This window comes from Geotrypetes seraphini, chromosome 2 (assembly GCF_902459505.1).
Source record: "Geotrypetes seraphini chromosome 2, aGeoSer1.1, whole genome shotgun sequence".
Taxonomy (NCBI): Eukaryota; Metazoa; Chordata; class Amphibia; order Gymnophiona; family Dermophiidae; genus Geotrypetes; species Geotrypetes seraphini.
The window spans coordinates 7,221,755-7,240,991 of NC_047085.1; the positions used below are offsets into that span (position 1 = coordinate 7,221,755).

General features: G+C 43.1%; 1 protein-coding gene across 13 annotated transcripts in view; it reads right to left on the bottom strand.

Moving 5' to 3' along the window:
* The window catches only part of LOC117355920 (protein scribble homolog), a 393,083-nt gene that overhangs the window by 135,112 nt on the left and 238,734 nt on the right, over positions 1–19,237 (bottom strand). For all 13 annotated transcript variants that reach the window (XM_033935046.1, XM_033935039.1, XM_033935045.1 and 10 more), the window contains 3 exons: positions 8,448–8,537; positions 1,641–1,718; positions 589–903 (listed from right to left, as the gene is read on the bottom strand). In XM_033935046.1, the coding sequence (XP_033790937.1) occupies positions 589–903; positions 1,641–1,718; positions 8,448–8,537 (483 nt within the window). The remainder of the gene's footprint in view (positions 1–588; positions 904–1,640; positions 1,719–8,447; positions 8,538–19,237) is intronic.

Here is a 19,237-nt window from a genome sequence, read left to right on the forward strand (position 1 = left end):
GCGAACGTCCAGGGGGGGTTGGGGAGACTGGAGGCCATAGTTGTGGCCGCTATACTAATCACGGCAGGGAAATCCCTTGCCGCAATAAAGTATAGTGGCCGCCTCCTATACAGAATCCAGGCCAAAAACCCGATTCTGTAACCGGCGTCTGCAACATGGACGTCGGTTATAGAATTGGGTTTACTCTGTGCGGGTTTTGTTCCAATTTTTCTAGGACGCCCGAGACGGGCCTATGAGTCTACCCGGAGAGCTGCAAACCTTTTCTTAGCACCTATTCTTTGGAAGAGCCTACCTCCATATTTACAGTCTGAATTGGTATATCCTAAATTTAAAGTATTACTTAAAGCTTTTTTTTCAAATTGCATTCAATGTTAACACATCCTAATAATATTATTTGGCAGACTAAGCTGCGTGGGTTTGATTATTTTAATTGTAAATAGTTTGGCATTCTTTTATTTTCGTATTTTTGTCGCATTTTATTGCAAGCCACATAGACCTTTTTGTAATAGTGTGATATCAAATATTTGAATAAACAAACATAATATAAATAGTTTAGATTCGGAGTTAGAGGGTGAATAGGTGACTCACCACATCTCCAGATTTGTAAGACGTAGATCCCTTCCCACCAGCAATGCTGAAGCCCAGTCCCTTTTCATTGCGCACTAGACAGAGGGAATAGCGCTCTCTGGGCACTGCCACCTCAGGCTCTTCTGGGAACCGCATGCAACTTCGCCGCTCCCGGGGATTATAGTCATCCTCTGGCCGCAGGGGTGTAACCGTGATGGCGTTTTCTGGCTCCACCATCCTCTCTCGCAGCACTGTCATGGTAACAGAGCTCCCAGAGTTGCGGAGGGCTTCCACTGCTATATGGTGCTCGGCATTGTGCAAGTCCACACTGTTCACCTGAGTAAGAACAGACAGAGCAGAGGAATTACTGTCAGGCTATGAGCTCCATGCTTAGAAACCTGGCTCCTTTCCAAGAATCAAGCAGCAGATAATCTGTCAATAATTAAATGGATGATGAGAAACTCCTTATCTACCCCCACAATGATGTTAATGGCCCCATGCCTGCCCATCTGTTACTGAGGACCCCCACAGCTCTGCCAGTGCACAACCTCTCGCCTCACAAACACGGCTCGGCCAACACATTTTACTCCTATCAAACTAAAACGTAAATGACTTCCACAGTTTAACCAAAGCATACAGTTGTGTAATCTACACAGTGCAATAGGTACAACCCTAAACTCTAGCAGAGGCAGATACAGCAGACTAGATGGACCATACAGGACGTACCTGCTCTCATGTACTATGTTACTCTCTATTTAGGTACTTGGGACCCCCCCAGACCAATTATCCACAGCTCTGCAGCATTGGAACTCAAAGCAATTGCACCTACCTAACTCCACTCATTAAAGCCATAGCCTTTGGCATCTTGCAAGCCACCCTACTCGACTGCATTGCCCACATCTACCTTAACACCTGTAACACTGCATTACTCTTGGCACCTACAACACCCCTCCTTCCCCACCACTTGCATTGCTCCCTGGTATATGCCCTCTCTAGTGTATCACTGAACCATTCTGCATTACCCTGCAACACCAGAGGATGGTGAGCTAATGGTCAGACACAAAGAATCTTACCTCAAGAAGTTTATCTCCAACACGGACTCCAGCTCGGGCTGCTGGTCCCTCCTCTGCAACTCGGGAAATGAAGATGCCCTGAAATTAGAACCATAACCGGAATAAGGAAAGCTGAATTCCAACATTCCCTGTACATACCAACCAGCCCCACTGCCCATCCCAAGCCTGGGATTCAACAGTCATTTCAACAGGCCACACAGAGAAAGCAGGACTCTCATGCACTCATGCTTCCTTGGAAGCAGAGCTCTGCATGATAAAAGCTTTAGATTAAAACCCTGTCATGGAGCACAGTTTGGTACCAAACATTTCCCAAAAACATCTCACGCGCCCAACTTGTCTCCTCAGCACTACACTGCAATAGTGTCTATGAAATGGAAGCATCTACATTTAGTGGTGCTAGAAAAGGTTCAAAGAAGAGCGACCTCTCGTATGAGGAAAGACGAAAACGGTTAGGGCTCTTCAGCTTGGAAAAGAAATGGCTGAGGGGAGATACGATTGAAGTCTACAAAATCCTGAGGAGTAGAACGGGTACAAGTGGATCAATTTTTCACTCAGGCAAAAATGACAAAGACTAGGGGGACACTTGATGAAGTTACAGGGAAATACTTTTAAAACTAATAGGAGGAAATAGTTTTTCACTCAGAGAATAGTTAAGTTTTGGAACGCATTGCAAAGGTTGTGGTAAGAATGGATAGCGTAGCTGGTTTTAAGAAAGGTTTGGAAAAGTTCCTGGAGGAAAAGCCCATAGTCTGTTATTGAGAAAGACACGGGGCAAGCCTCTGCTTGCCCTGGATTGGTAGCATGGAATATTGCTACACCTTTTGGCAAGGTACTAGTGAGCTGGATTGGCCACCATGAGAACAAGCTACTAGGCTTTTATGGACCATTGGTCTGACCCAGGAAGGCTATTCTTATGTTCTTATGAACTATTTTGCTTGCACCGCCCTTCCACCTATCATGATCCTAACACTTTCTTATCTTGTCTTTCTCCTGCTTCCTCTGCCCTACCTACCCTGCTCTCCCAACATCCTCCTCAAGCTGTTCACTGCCTTGCATGGAAACATAGAAACATGATGGCCCATCTAGTCTGCCCATCCGCTTTGGCTTAGAAAAATGACTTGCTTCAATTTGTGCAAAAGAATGTCAGAAGAAAATCTGTAGGTTAGCTGTACAGCTGCAGTTGCACTTTTAGCCCTGTTCTGCTTACAAGAGTGACACTGAGCAGATGAGTGAAGAGAAACTTGAGGCATTTCTGGTACAAGGCAAGAGATAATATGAGGAGTCGTCACACTAAATAGGGTCTGTGGTGATCACAGGATAAAATTCATCAGCAGAGATAATGAATAATTGTGGACGCTGAGTCTTGCTGACCCTGTGGTATAATCTCTCTCCAAAATTTTAGGCAAGGAGGTCACAAACTCAAGTACATCAGGATGGAAAATTATAATGCTCAATGTTTAAAAATCCTTCGGTACGGAGAGAGACTTAAGATGGCATCCGGCTGAGTCATGCTGAAACGGGCTCCGAACCTTACTCTTTATTTCCTCAAATTATTTCTTGAAACCTTTTGGAGAAATGGGTAACAGAAAGCAAGAACTTACCCCTTGGAGTCCTCTCCACTTCCCCTTTCCACCATTGAAAGATTTGTTGTCCGAACAGCTCGTCCTGCTGGCAATGGAGCAACCTTACCCGAGCTCAATACCACACTGAGCCCGGAGGATAGACTTCCACCCCTCAATTCCAGGCATGACTGCACATCTGGAGCAATCGATGACACTGCTCATCGTTTGAGGGGAACAATCGGAGTATGGAGGGTATAGCAGAAGAATTACTTGCCACCATGGAAGGTGATGCGGAACATTGCTTGGAATTGGAGGGAGCAGTTGGAGGAGTGCCCAAGTTGGAAAGATCTGTGTGGTGAACTTTCTGTTACCCCTTTGGTTAGACCAGCATATGTCACGTTAGACTCTATCTGGGACGTAGACTCTATCTAGGACGCTGTGGCGCGCTTGGAAAAAATTGTGATAGAAAATAAAGTTATGGTTGCGATTTCCCTACAAAAGTTTGAAACATGAATCACTGCCCAGAAGTAAGAAATGTGGAACTGGAGAGGAAAATGGAGGAGGCTCACAAAGGTCTGGGTGAAATTAAAAGTAATTCCTTGACTTATGTTCAAGGTTTGGCAGGATTGAGGAATAAAATGGAGAACTATACTCGCAGGTTAAACCTGTGGTTTGTCACCTTTCCTCAGTCAAAGAACTTAGCCTGCCTTGAATTGTTCAAGAAATATCTAGTGGAGATTCTAGGAGTCCTCAAAGAAGGTGTGCCTCCACTCTCCTATTTATTTTCTTCCAAGAAAAAAACCTCAGGCTCTTGTCCAGGAAGAACTTTCAATGTGACACAATTATTAGAAACATCTTTAGAAGAGGAGTGTGTAAGATCTACACTCCTCGTGTCATTTGTTTTTGAGTCTGACAAAGACTGGGTAATGAGGATGTATTTTCGTAATGCTGACAAGTTGTTTGTGGGTGAGAAAGTATGGGGTTTTCTTGACGTCTGTGTAGACACACAAGGAAGCAATTTTTGCTTCTGTGCCCCAGGTATTAGCCTTGGGGGCACATTTCATTTTGCGTTTTCCCTGCAATGTTTAATTCTTTTTGAATCTAATAGATATCTTTTCTACAAACCCAAACAACTAAAGGCTTTTCTTGAAAATAACCACAAGGTCCAAGTCCAGATTAAGGATACGAGGGAAGAAAATGGATAATAGTTATCTAATGTGAAGTATAGAAATAATGAGACAAGTAGTTTGAGATGCCTTTTTATTTTTTTATTTTGGTGTTTTTCTTGTGTTTGATCCTTTGGGAGATGCCTTCTTACCTGAAATCTCTCTCCCTAATATAGTGGGCTTATAGGGGAATTATAACCATTTAAATTCTGAACTGTATGAAGTTTTTCTTTATGTAAATTTTGTTATGTAATCTTTGCTATAGCTATCTGATGTTACAATAATCGAGTTGACTCAGTATAAGGGATTGTACCAGAATTCGAAATGATGAGACATCGAAGTAAGCTCTGATGGACCGAAACTTCCAGAGGGTGAGAAAGATTTTTCTGATCAAGGAATCTACCTGGTCTTTCATGGTCAGGTTCTGGTCCAGTGTTACTCCTAATATCTTCATCGTGGACTGAATGGCATAACTAAGGTTATTGATGAACATTGGTGCTTTAGTGTCAAGTGGGTATGGTGATGCTATGAAAAATTTTGTTTTCTGAGTTTAGTTTTAGTCTGAATTCAGTCATCCATTGCTCCATCCAATTTAGTACTTCTCTTGCTTTGGGGGTGACTTCTGAGACAGAGTTGGTGAACGGGATAATCATCGTGAAGTCGTCAGCGTAGCTAAATAGTTTTATCCCCAGCTGGGACAGTTGTGCACCCAATGAGGGCATGTAAACATTGAAGAGCAAAGGGGATAGTGGTGATCCTTGTGGCACACCAGATGGATTGCTCCATGTGTCAGAGAGATCGTGATTAAAATGGACTTGGTAGGTGCGTGATGTAAGGAAACCTCGAAACCAGTTCAGTACTTCTCCTCTGATTCCGATTGCGTCTAGGCATTGTAAGTTTTCCATGGTCCACCAAGTCAAAGGCAGAACTCATGTCAAATTGCATGATTAGGGCGTTGAGGCCCTTGCTGAACAAGTAACGCAAATTGTCCAGAATGGCCGCAAGTGCAGCAAGTTTGTCAAGCAAGATCTTCCCTTGCTGAAGCCGTGCTGGCTGGTCCTCATCAGATTGTGTCCATCCAGGTGATCAATGATGCAGTCCTTTATCAGCGCCTCTACCATCTTTCCCAATACCGAGGTCAGACTCACCAGTCTGTAGTTTCCCGGATCTCCCCTCGAACCTTTCTTGAAGATCGGCATGACATTCGCCACTTTCCAGTCTTCCGGAATCCTTCCCGATTTGATTGACAGATTGGCTATTAGTTGAAGCAGTTCAGCTATAGCCCCTTTCAGTTCCTTGATTACCCTCGGATGGATGCCATCCGTTTACAGGGATTTATCATTTTTAAGCCTATCAATCAGCCTGCATACCTCTTCTAGACTGACCGTCAACCCTGTCAGTTTCCCGTCTTCATTTTCTGCATATAGCTTCTGGTATGCTGTGTATATCCTCTTCAATAAACACAGATGCAAAAAAATGTGTTCAGTTTGTCGGCGATGGCTTTGTCTTCCTTTAGCACTCCTTTTATTCCATGATCATCCAATGGCCCAACTGCTTCCTTCACGGGTTTTTCCCCTTAATATATCGAAAGAATGGCTTGAAGTTTTTTGCCTCCTTGGCTATTTTTTCCTCGTAGTGTCTTTTGGCTCCTCTTACAGCCTTGTGGCACCTGCTTTGATGTTGTTTGTGCTTTTTCCAGTCCGTTTTTGACCTTTTCCATTCCTTAAACGAAGTTTTCTTGCCTCTGATAGCTTCCTTCACCGCTACAGTGAGCCATGCCAGTTCCTTGTTCTTTTTCCTCTTGGATCCCTTGTTGATACGTGGTATATATGGATTTTGCGCCTCAGTGACTGTGTCCTTAAAAAGGGACCATGCTTGCTCTAGCGTTTTTATAGTGCTTATCCTCTTCTTAATAGTCCCTTGATGAAGTCTTTGGGCAGGACTCAAATTGGATTGAGGCTGGATGCACTAGAGCAAGTGTTTGTACCGTGTACAATTTCAACATCTCAGCAAGCACCTTCTGCAAAAGCTCTCAAAGCTGATTTTGCAGAGACCATGCTGGTACTGATGTCACATGTGGTAGAGAAGGCATAGGCTTCAAAGGTTATTGAAGCTTTGGTGACCTTGATGTCGAGGCATGCCTCAGAGGAGACACCAATTGTAGTGATGGTGACCTAGTCTCAGTGCACTTATGCTTCGATTTATCTGATGGGGTCAATGCATGGGATGAAGCTGACGCATGTCTAGAGGAAGACAGATGTTTGTGCCCCTTAGCCTTTTTAAGAACTTCCCCCGAAGGAGGTAGCACTGATGAATCAGAAGCAGCTTGGACTGTCAATGTCAACGTTATTGGTGTCGATACTGGAAGAGTAGAACACTGAACATCGATGTTGGAGTCAGCAGACATTCATGATGTACTCGCAAAACCAAAATGTTTTTTATATCACAACTGTCTGGCTTTCGGACACCTCTTCTGCAGTTTAGAGCAGAGTTGGCACAAAGAATCACGGTGCTCGGGACCAAGACGATAGACACAGCAATTATAAGGGTCTGTAGCTGAAATGGTCCGTTGGCACCGAGTGCACCGTTTGAAGATGATTGGAGGTTTGGACATCGAGAGAAAGACTGCTGACACAAGATCAAAGGACTCTAAGGTCTAGGGAGGCTGAGTATATGATAGCCCAAAAAAGGCTCAACTCTCCCAGCAGGAAAATAGGCTGAGGAAAGCCTAAAGTCCCAAAAAATGAATTGGTCAAAAATAGAAAATTTTTGAAAAGAAATAATAAAACTGGGAAAATATGAAGAAAAGTTAGTGGGAAGGCACAAAAATGTGAAAACATTTTACACACTTGGAGAAATTCCAAAGAACAGCTTCTCAACTATGTGGAAAACTGATGTCAGGCGGGAAGGCACCAGTGCATGCGCAGTATGGGCAGTCTTCAAAATACAAAGTGACAGTACACTTTTTGACTGTCCATACAGGGCTCCATATGCTGCCTGCTTGTCCTCATGGAAATCTCAGATCATTTCAGAGGCTCTGAGTTATTAGAATTTTTCTACAGGTTATGTTGCAAGCCCAGCATAAGCACATGAGAATAGCCTTACTGGGTCAGACCAATGGTCCATCAAGCCTAGTAGCCCATTCTCACAGTGGCCAATCCAGGTTACTAGTACCTGGCCAAAACTCAAGGAGTAGCACTATTCCATACTACCAATACAGGGCAAGCAGTGGCTTTTCCCATATCTTTCTCAATAACAGACTATGGACTTATTCCAGGAACTTGTCCAAACCTTTCTTAAAACCAGCTACGCTATCCACTCTTACCACATCCTCTGGCAACGCGTTCCAGAGCTTAATTATTCTATGAATGAAAAAAATTTCCTCCTATTGCTTTTAAAAGTATTTCCTGTAACTTGATCGAGTGTCCCCTAGTCTTTGTAATTTTTGACAGATTGAAAAATCGATCCACCTATACCCGTTCTACTCCACTCAGGATTTTGTAGACTTTAATCCTATCTCCCCTCAGCTGTCTCTTTTCCAAGCTGAAGAGCCCTAACCTTTTTAGTCTTTCCTCATACGAGAACAGTTCCATCCCCTTTTCCATCTTGGTCGCTCTTCTTTGAACCTTTTTCTATATCTTTCTTGAGATAAGGAAACCAGAATTGAACACAAGACTCCATGAGGTCGCACCATGGAGCGATACAGGGGCATTATGACATTCTTAGTCTTGTGAACGATTTTGCTTAGTCTTGTGAACGATTTAGTCTTGTGAACGATTATTTTGAAGGTCTCCTTTCATCTACTGACCTTAAAATACAACAGTATGATGCTTCTTTAAGACATGTACAGAATAGGTTCTTTTGATGCCATTTTTAATCTACCAATAATTTTCTGGCAATATCCCTAATTGGTCAAATACTCTAGATGAGGTCTTAGCATTGTTTTGTAGAGAGGCATTATCATATTTCCCTCCTGTGCTTGGACAGCAGCACCTTTCAGATTTGCAACCTATTTCCCTCCTTTTCTTTGTTGATTCTTCAGCCCCTCTCCTGTTCCAAAAGTACTAAAGCTGTCTTACCTCATCATCTCCCTTGTATGGAGTTGAACCCTTGCCTCCAGCGATGCTGATACCCAAACCTCCAGTCTGACGCAGGATAGTGAGTGTTAACTAGAAGCAGAATCACAATCAGATTAAGCAGAGAGAATAGCAGGGAGCATGCAATGTAAACATACTAGTTAAAGAGTCACAGCTGACCATCTTCCAACTGCAAAATCCTGCTTCCCAGTACATAGCCAGTTGGTAAGTTCATAGGCTCTGTCCCAATCATGCTGGTCATGACATACCATTCTGACACAACATTCCCTGTCATATTGCTCCAAGAGACTACTTTACACCTAGGTGCCCTAAGTAATTGCCCCATAAACAAAAAAGAGCAAAAATCATTTTTACAATATCTAGTCCTTAGAGGTACTTTCTTTCCATATTTCTTCTCTCAGATCTGCTCTCCATTCTGAAAGACACTTTCACTTTATACTCGGCTCTCCTCTTAAAATTCTCTCCTCCATTAAACTGCTCTAAAAGATATACTACTACTACTAATCATTTCTATAGCACTATTAGACATACTTAGCACTGTACATCAAAACACAGACGAGACAGTCCCTGCTCAAAAGAGCTTACAATGTAGTCAAGACAGACAAGCTGGACAAGGAGCATCAATACACTGTGCTTAGGTGGGGGAATTACAGAAGGAATGATAAGACAGATATCAGTGCTAGAAGGTAGGTTGGAGCTTGGAATTGAAAGCAGCTTCAAAAATGGGCTTTGAATCACTGCCAGGGAAGGAGCCTGGCATACTGAGTCAGGCACTTTGTTCCAGGCATATTGTGCAGCAAGGTAGGCAGGACGGAGTTTGGAGTTGGCTGTAAAGGAGAAAAGTACAGATAAGAGAGACTTATCTGATGAGCTAGTGCCCAGGGGAAGTGTGGGGGATACTGAGGAGATACTGAGGAGCTGCGGAGCAAATACACTTATAGGTCAGTAAAAGGAGTTTGAAATGGATAGGGAGCCAATGAAGTGACTTGAGGAGAGGGATTGTGTGCGCATAGCAACATAGGCAGAATATGTGGCATGCAGCAGAGTTCTGAACAGATTTAAGGAGAGAAAGATGGTTAAGCGGAAGGCCAGTGAGAAGCAGGTTGCAGTAGTCTAGGTGAGAGGTGATGAGGGTCTTGGCAGTACGCTGAGAAAGGAAGGGTCTGATTTTAGTGATACTGAAGAGAAAGAAACAACAGGTTTTGGAAGTCTGTTGGATATGTGAAGAGAAGAGAGAGATGTGTGATTACCCCAAGGTTGCAAGCCAACGAGACAGGCAGGATGAGGGTGTTGTTCACAGAAATAGAGAACAGGGGAAGAGAAGAGACAGGTTTAGGTGAAAAGATAAGGAGCTCAGATTCAGGCCATGTTTAATTTTAAATGGCGGGTGAGACATCCAGGTAGCAATGTCAGATAAGTAGATTGAAACACAGGACAGAGTGTCTGTCGAGATTTCAAGTGAAGAGAGATAAATCTGAGAGTCATCCGCATACAGGCGATACTGAAAGCTATGAGAGGACATTACAGCACCAAGGAAAGAAGTGTAGATGGAATAAAGAAGTGGTCCCAAAATAGAGCCCTGAGGTACACCGACCGACAGCGGGATGACAGTGGAAGAGGATCCATCACAGTATATGCTAAAGGTAAGATGGGAAAGACAGGAAGAAAACCATATGATAACAGAGGGCTGAAATCCAAGCGAAGACAGCGTATTGATGAGTACGTGGTAATTTACCATGTCAAAAGCTGCAAATAGATCAAGAACGATGAGGATGGAGTAGAGGCCTTTGGATTTGGCCAAGAGCAAGTCACTGGAGACTATCATAAGGGCACTTTCTGTAGATTGAAGAGGGCGAAAGCCCATTTGAAGTGGGTAAAGGATAGCTTGAGATGAAATAAAGTCAAGACAATGGCAGTGAACAGAACATTCAAGTAGCTTGGATAAGAAGGGAAGGAGGGAAACAGGACAATAGTTGGAAGGAAAGGTAGGGTTCCATGAGGGTTTTTGAGGATTAGTGTTTGAAGGTATCAGGCACAGTTGTAGAGAATGATGGATTGAAGATATAGTAGATAGAGGGGATGACAGCAGAGGAACAGGTGGAAGAGGAAAGAAAATGTGCAATTTCCTCCTCAGTAACTTCAGGAAAGGAGGAAAAAGTGACTGGGGAGGGGGGGGTAGAGCAGGCTGGGGGAGGTGGTTCAGTTGAGAATTCAAGGTTAAATTTGTGAACCCTGTTGTAGAAGTACGTAGCCATAGACTGGGGTGGGGGAAGTGGCCGAGGGGTTGGAGGTGGGGGCACCTTGAGTAAGGAGCTCAGTGTGGCAAAGAGGCAGTGAGGGTTGGGGCTGAGAAAGTCAGTTAGGTGGGTGGAGTAATCTTGTTTGATAAGTGAGAATGGATTGGAAGGAGGTCAGAAAGAATTTGAAATGAATGAAAGTCAGCATGAGCAAAGGATTTGAACCAGAGCTGTTCAGCAGCCCTGGCACAGGAGTGTAAGTAGTGGATTTTAGAGTTTAGCCAGGGCTAGGGTTTGGGGCACCTTACAGAGCATTGGGTAGGGGGAGCAAGGATATTTAGAATAGAGGAGAGAGTGTTTACAGTCTTGTGTAGCAAAGTGGTAAAGAAGAGAGGCGAAACAGCAGGGAGGGAGTGTTGGGGTCGATGTCCTGAAAATTCATAGTCTCCCCTGAAGTGTTCTTCTGTCTCCATTCTTAGCGATGGTGTTCTTATACTGCTCTTACAGACACCTCACCCCATTCCTTCCACCATTGTTCTGAATTGGGAGTTCAGATCTGTTAAATATGGCTCTGTTCCACTGATCTCATTAGAGGAGGCAGAGATAAGAGTCAAATACTTTACAAAATCAAGAGGACACCTGAGCCAATCAGCTCTTTTTATCAGCATCAAGCAAGACTATTTGTTGTAGGCCTGAGGCAAGGGGGGAGGGTCATTTTAAGTTGTAATATCAACTACTCATCAGCGTTAAAGGTAAAAGTATCTTCCATATTACTAGCCAATGATATATCCCCATTGAGCCTCCAACAGTCCTCATTGCCATCCTCTTAACAAGAACATCCTTTTGAGAACCATATTACCCAAAAGAGCTGCAAGGAAAGAAGGGGTGCCAAACCCTTATTTCCAGTACCTCTTATGATGGAATCTCCTAGCAGACAGTCCTATGAAAAACTGGACCGCTAGAGAAGAACACTCTTAGGCTAAGTTTGGTTTGCAAATTCTCCTTGGCTCACATTTCTCAGTTGAAACCAACTTTAAACAACTCCTTCAGCATCCATATGCTTATCTACAAGGATCTGAACTTGAAAATTGCTAAGTGCCTTTGATTTATTCTTAAATATCTCAACTGACTAGAAATAGGGTTTCCTACTTGATAGATTTTCTCTCGACTGGAGCACTGACTATTATTTAATTACTGAGATTTAAAATGTGCTGTTATGTGTTTATCTATAGTGTGGTGTAACTGCTCTGTCTTCCAACCTAGACCCCCCTAGAAATAAAAAAAATAAAACAAACCCCCCTAGAAACTTTCCCTCCTTTTTCTGCCCAGCTCTGATATTAGGGAGGATAGACTCTTCAAACTGATTCCTGTCTTTCATACTGTTGGCAAGGTTTATTTTATGAGCATTGCCAGTCCTAGAATAGAAAGTAGCTTTAAGTTTTAATGTGCAATTAGAGATTATAGCACAGAAAATGCTATCTAGATTTATTGGGAATATTTGGAATAAAAAAAGGACAAGGATGAATCCAGCAGAAATTGTATCATAGTGTCTCAATTGCTAGCCCCTCCTGTACAACTGTTAATAGGGAACTTGGTGGCTCATTAGCACTTCAGCTTGCTAGTATTAAAGAGGAGCTCTGTAAACTTAAGCAGGAATTGGATGCAAATAAAGCAGCTATGATCACCCCACAAAATTAAACCAATTTACTACCACTGCCTCAAAGAATAAAACAACCCAGGAATAAATGGGTCGCAGTAGGCTCACAACTGACGCCCCTATAAAATTCCTTTGCTCCATTAGAGTACTGTGATGCTCAAGAACAAAAATTGAGGTGGAACTAGAACCAGTGAAGAAAAGAACCCCTTAAACCACAAATAAAAAAGATTATTGCTGCTAGGAGATTCCATCATCAGAGAAATTAACCTTAAAACAAAGAACAATAGAGAACTGACTTCCAGGATGTTTTACCAGGAACACCAGACTATAATTAAGGAAGAAACAAAGAATTCAAACCCTGATGATGTTATCTACCTCAGAACAAATGACCTGGCCTACAATACCCCCACTTGCAGCACAGAATGCTTTTCAGAAGCTTGGGGAGGGGTTAAAACCTTTTGTAAAGATTGTAGCTTTTTTGGAAATACTGCCTACTTCTGGAAAAGGAGAGGAAAGAGTACAAAATGTAGAGAACTTCAATAGGTGACTCAAAGCCTGGGGTCATCAAGAACGTTTCAGGCACATGGGAGGAAGGGGTAAAACATGGAAAAACAAGCGACTATATTGTAATGATGGGCTGCACCTATGGCAGAAACAAAGAATCCTAGCTGAGAAATTCAAGCAATATGTTTCTAGGCATTCAATCTAGAAGAGGGCTGGCATGTGTATACAGGTCACTTCCAGTGGCCAACCCTCCCCCCCCCCCCCCATCAAAAGAAAGGATATGATAATAAAGATAGTAATGAAAACAACAATATTAGCAATTCACTTCATAGCAATGCAACAGGAAATAAGGTGAAAATAAAAACCATACAAAAATGAGATTGTCATGGAATGGCAACTGAGGTGATAGGCTCCGGAGTAATCTAAGGAAATACTTTTTTACAGAAAGGGTGGTAGATACGTGGAACAGTCTCCCAGATGAGGTGGTGGAGACAGAGACTATGTTTGAATTCAAGAGGGCCTGGGATAGGCACGTGGGATCTCTCAGAGAGAGAGAGATAATGGTTACTGCGGATGGGCCGACTAGATGGGCCATTTAGCCTTTATCTGCCATCATGTTTCTATGACCACAAATGCACACAATCTAAGTAACAAAAATCATGATCTGCAAGCTCTGATATTAGAGACAGGGATTACCAGAGAGGAGCAGCTCTCTATGTAAAGATTAATATCCAAGTGGCTGAAATGTAAGGGAGCATGCGGAAAGGACGAACAGATATGGATCACTTTGAAAAGAGAAGATGAAACTTCTATCCATGTGGGTGTTGTTTACAGACCTTTGACTCAGTCGCAGCAAATTGATAAAAATCTGGAGGCAGATATCCAAAAGTTGGGAAAAAAGAGGATGTGCTGTTACTGGGCGATTTCAACTAGAAAGTTCCATTTCTAATATCAAAAAGAAACAGAGATTGTGGATGTCTTTCAAGGGACCATTCCGAAACAAATGGTGACAGAACCCGTATGGGAAAAGCAATACTGCATCTGGTGCTCACAAATAGTGAAAGTGTCTCTATGTTCAAATCTTTTTACTAGTATGAATACTAAACAACAAAGACAGCAATGTCAAAGAACAAGCTTCCAACAATACAAAAGTCAATGCGTTGTAAAGGTAAAACAAAATAAACAACCCCCCAGCCCCCAACCCCCCTCTAAGCAGCAAGATCCACCCGTACAAACCCCTCCCCCTCCCAAGAAGCAAACAGAAGCTAAGAAACTAAACTCCAAAATGCCAAAGGCCCGTGCTCTGGTGGCCCCTGGCAGACACAAAGAAAAGTCCTCCCCCCCTCAAAAAAATAAAAATTGCCTGCGGTGACCAATCCCGGGAGTGAGTGCAAAGAACCTCAACAAGGCTAAGCAAGAGGATTCAAAAGAAGACTGCGACCTCTAGGAGATAAGGAGTCCAAATAGACTCCCCACACAAGCAGAAAATGACAACGGCGACGAGGGTGGCCAACGGTCTCTCAGGCCTCCCACATGGCCAAATTATGCACCAGAGCTCTCCAAGTCCAAAAAGAGGGAGGCTCAGAAACAGTCCAGGAGTTCAAAATGCATTTGCGAGCAAGGAGACACACCTTACGACACCAGAGGGGACCCCCTTTAGGAAGGCCGCGAAAGGCCCCAGGGAGATCAAGAACCAACTGCTCCACTGCACCCACAATGGTGCACAAAAATAAGCCTCGGAAGTAGTGAACAATAGACTTCCAAAAAACCTGTATAGTCCAACAATCTCAAAAGGAATGAGCTAAAGTATTGGGATCCCGGCCACATTTCAGGCATGGGGGGAATCAATACCTCCCATTTTATGTAATTGGACTTGAGTAAGATAGGCCCTATAGATCACTCTAACATAACACTCGCGATACGCTGCCCCCGTGATCAAGCGAGGGACCCCCCGCAGGGCTCGCAAAATATCCCAAGCACTAAGATCAAGGCCAAGTTCACGACCCCAGCTCCCTCGAAGACGCGATATCTCTTTAGGATCTATAAGCTCCAACAGGGCCCTATATAACGCCGACACCGAAGTAAAAGAAACTGCCACCCCTTCAAAAAAATTCCGAAGACGCACCCCCATTGGTAGAGCAAGCCGATCCTGTGGAAGAGAAAGAATATAATGCTTCACTTGACAATAGGCAAAAGTATCACCCCAGCCCCCACCCAACGATCCCCAAAAGCAGCTAGAGGCTGCAAACAACCCTCCTCCGTCAACAGATGTTCCACAAGATGAAAGCCGTGAGCAGCCCATCCGAGAAAAGCAGGGCTATCCCGGCTCAGAGGAAAGGCCAAGTTCCCTCGGAAGGGAAATTGATTCGACACATGCGGGTCCCCTCCCAGTCTGCTGACCAAGCTCCCCCACACAGCACGCATAGACGTCAAAGGAACACACGCACGGAACTCAGTGGGAAGATCCTTAGTGGGCAAGTGTAAGAGACTGTACAAGGAGTGAGGGGCATAGAAAGCCTGTTCAAAATCCAAAGGAGTATACTGATGTTCACCCAGGAACCAGTCTTTCAAATGCCTGAGTAAACAGGCTTCATTGTAAAGGCCAAAATCAGGAAGTCCTAGGCCCCCCTGGTGCCAGCCACCCACCAAATAGTGAAAACGAACTTTCGGTTTACGCGAATTCCAACAAAAACGGGACAGCAAACGATGTAAACTCGTAAGATCCTTTTTCAACAAACGAAGTGGCAAAGTCTGGAACACATACAGCCAACACGGAAAAATCACCATGCGAATTAAAGATATATAGCCCAGCGCGAAAGTGTCTCTAATTGGTATGGATATTTTAATGAACCACCTAGATCATTATAGTATTATTTCTAATTATTTGGTTATCTGATTTTGTCTCTTAATTGAAATCTTTTTAATATTTTGTAAACCGCATAGAACTTTACGGCCCTGTGGTATATAAATTGATTATTATTATCACTGAGTAGATGCCTACTTGGGAAGTAGCAATCATCAAACGGTTTTGGTTTGATATAACAGCTAAAGTGGAGAATAGCCATATAAAACTCCAAGTCCTGGATTTCAAATTTGCAGACTTTAATAGCATGGGGGAGTTAGGATGGGAGGACATAAGAGAAGCCATCTTTAAAAAGGGATCAAGAGGTGACCCGGGAAACTATAGACCGGTGAGTCTGACCTCGGTTCCGGGGAAAATGGCGGAAGCACTGATAAAAGAAAACATTGATGAACATTTTGAAATAAACGAACTTCTGATATCCAGCCAACATGGTTTCTGCAGGGGAAGATCGTGCCTGACTAACTTATTGCACTTCTTCGAGGGAATTAACAAACAGATGGACAGAGGAGACCCCATAGGCATCATATACCTAGATTTCCAGAAAGCCTTTGACAAGGTACCCCATGAATATCTACTCCGGAAACTGAAGAACCATGGGGTGGACGGAGATGTGCATAGATGGATCAGAAACTGGTTAGAGGGTAGGAAACAGAGGGTAGGAGTGAAGGGCCACTACTCGGACTGGAGGAAGGTCACGAGTGGTGTTCCGCAGGGCTCGGTGCTCGGGCCGCTGCTTTTTAATATATTCATAAATGATCTAGAAACAGGAACGAAGTGTGAGATAATAAAATTTGCGGATGACACCAAACTATTTAATGGAGCTCAGACAAAGGAGGAATGCGAAGAATTGCAAAGGGACTTGGACAAACTAGGGGAATGGGCAGAGAGATGGCAGATGAAGGTCAATGTTGAGAAGTGTAAAGTATTGCATGCGGGAAGCAGAAACCCGAGGTACAATTATATGATTGGAGGGATGTTATTGACTGAGAGTACCCAAGAAAGGGACTTGGGGGTAATGGTGGACATGACAATGAAGCCGACGGCACAGTGCGCAGCGGCCGCTAAGAGAGCGAATAGAATGCTAGGCATAATCAAGAAGGGTATTACAACCAGAACGAAAGTTATCCTGCCACTGTACCGGGCAATGGTGCGTCCGCATCTTGAATACTGCGTCCAGTATTGGTCACCGTACCTTAAGAAGGATATGGCGTTACTCGAGAGAGTTCAGAGGAGAGCGACAAGACTGATTAAGGGGATGGAAAGCCTTTCATACACTGAGAGATTGGAGAAACTGGGTCTCTTTTCCCTGGAGAAGAGGAGACTTAGAGGGGATATGATAGAGACTTACAAGATCATGAAGGGCATAGAGAGAGTAGAGAGGGACAGCTTCTTCAAACTTTCAGAAAATAAAAGAACAAGAGGGCATTCGGAAAAGTTGAAAGGGGACAGATTCAAAACGAATGCTAGGAAGTTCTTCTTTACCCAACGTGTGGTGGACACCTGGAATGCGCTTCCAGAGAGCGTAATAGGGCAGAGTACGGTACTGGGGTTCAAGAAAGGATTAGACAATTTCCTGCTGGAAAAGGGGATAGAGGGGTATAGATAGAGGATTACTGCACAGGTCCTGGACATGTTGGACCGCCGCGTGAGTGGACTGCTGGATGTGATGGACCTCGGGTCTGACCTAGTGGAGGCATTATGTTCTTATGTTCTCTTCGCTTGTGCTTTTGTCATTCATAACTCTCTCCTGGCTTCTCTCAGTTTTATCCAGTATTCCTTTCTGTACTCCTCCTCTTGAGATTTTTATATTTCATTAACGTTAACTCTTTTGCCTTTATTTTCTCTGCCACTAGTTTGGAGAGACATATCAGTTTCCTTTTTATCTTGTTTTTATTTATTTTCCTCATATAAAGGTCAGTAGCCATTTATATTGCTCCTTTCCATGTGGACCACTGTTTTTCCACTGTCTTCCCATCCTATCAGCTCTTTCTTCAGGTACTCCCCCATTTTACTAAAGACCATTCATGACATCCAAGACTTGCAGTCTCTTTTACAAAGCCACACAGCAACAGCCCCAAAGCCTTTTAAATCTCTACGGGCTTCGGGGCTTTGTAAAAGAGGCTGTTGGAGTTTTGTGTGGCTGCCCTGCACTTTACTACTGTGGAACTGAAATGGATTAGAACCTCTTTAATGTAGACAACAAAACAAAAAGATACAGGTTCTACACGCAATTAAAACGTTTTTTGCTAATCGGTCATAAGAGGTTTGTGAGACCAATGATAGAGAACCTGTCCTGCTGAGTAACCATTGCAGAATTAAATATTCTTTATGGTGCAGGCTTCTGAGGTCTTTTCCTCTTGATCAACACCTATCCAATATCTTTTTGTTTTGTTGCCCTGCACTTTAGCCATTATATCAAACCAAACTGTTTGATGAACACTACTTTCCAGGTGGACACCCAGGCTGACATTTGAGACACTTTCCTTATTAGTGAGTACCAGATCCAGTACTGACTATTCCCTCGTGGGTTCTGTCACAAAAAAGTTTACTTGGTAGAAGTCATGTACTAATCCATTTTTGGTTCATGCCTACTACAGAGTAAAGGGTGCTGAGAGCAGCATCTATAGATCTTGCTAGGAAAATTTCTTAGAGCAGTAGATGTCAACAGGAAATTAAACCTGGCCAGAAACTTTGTCCCAAATGTTTATCTTCAACTTTTGCAGCAAGTTTTTCAGTGGTACTGTATCAGAACATGAAGAAACTTCACGTATATTTGAAGAGAATGATACTAAACATGAGTCTAACTGCTCTTGGGTATAGTCTGATGAAACCTTGAAAAGCAAAAAAAAAATTAAAATAAAAAAACGAGTGAACAAAAGAAACTGAAGACAGAATTTGCTCACCCACTGAAAACTGAAACAGAGGATCTACAATCAGTGTCAGTTCAAAATGGCACAAAATGTGCCAAACTGGATGAAATAATGAAAAATAAGAAGGATACAGCTGCTAAGTCCTCTTTAAAAAAGGAAGGTTCAAATACCGACAATGGTGCCTTCAAGCTGGACAACAGAGCAAACTGCTTAACAATTTGGAGTTTTGAAACAGAGTTAAGAAGCTGAAAAGTTATGGAAAACTGCTGGTTTCGTGGCTAAGCCCAAATGCAGTAAAGGAAAAGAACTGTAATGTGAAGTGTTATCTAAAATAGGCAAATTTTATGAGGACAAAGATATTTTCCAAATCTGCCTTAGAAAGAAAGAAAAACTTTGTCTCTGTGAAGATTGATGGTGAGCACATCCATAAGCAGGAAAGACTGCTCCCAGTGAATCTTCATGAACTATACGAGACAAATGGAATGTACAAAATTGAACTTTGTAACATGTGTAAATTGTGACCACTTTACTATTAATGCCAGATTCACCAAAATGCCAAACTAGAGTTGTCATCCATCAGTGAAGCCAAGTTAGACAAGTCGCTGATGTCTTCAGTTGTATGAAAAACATGGCTGCAGCTG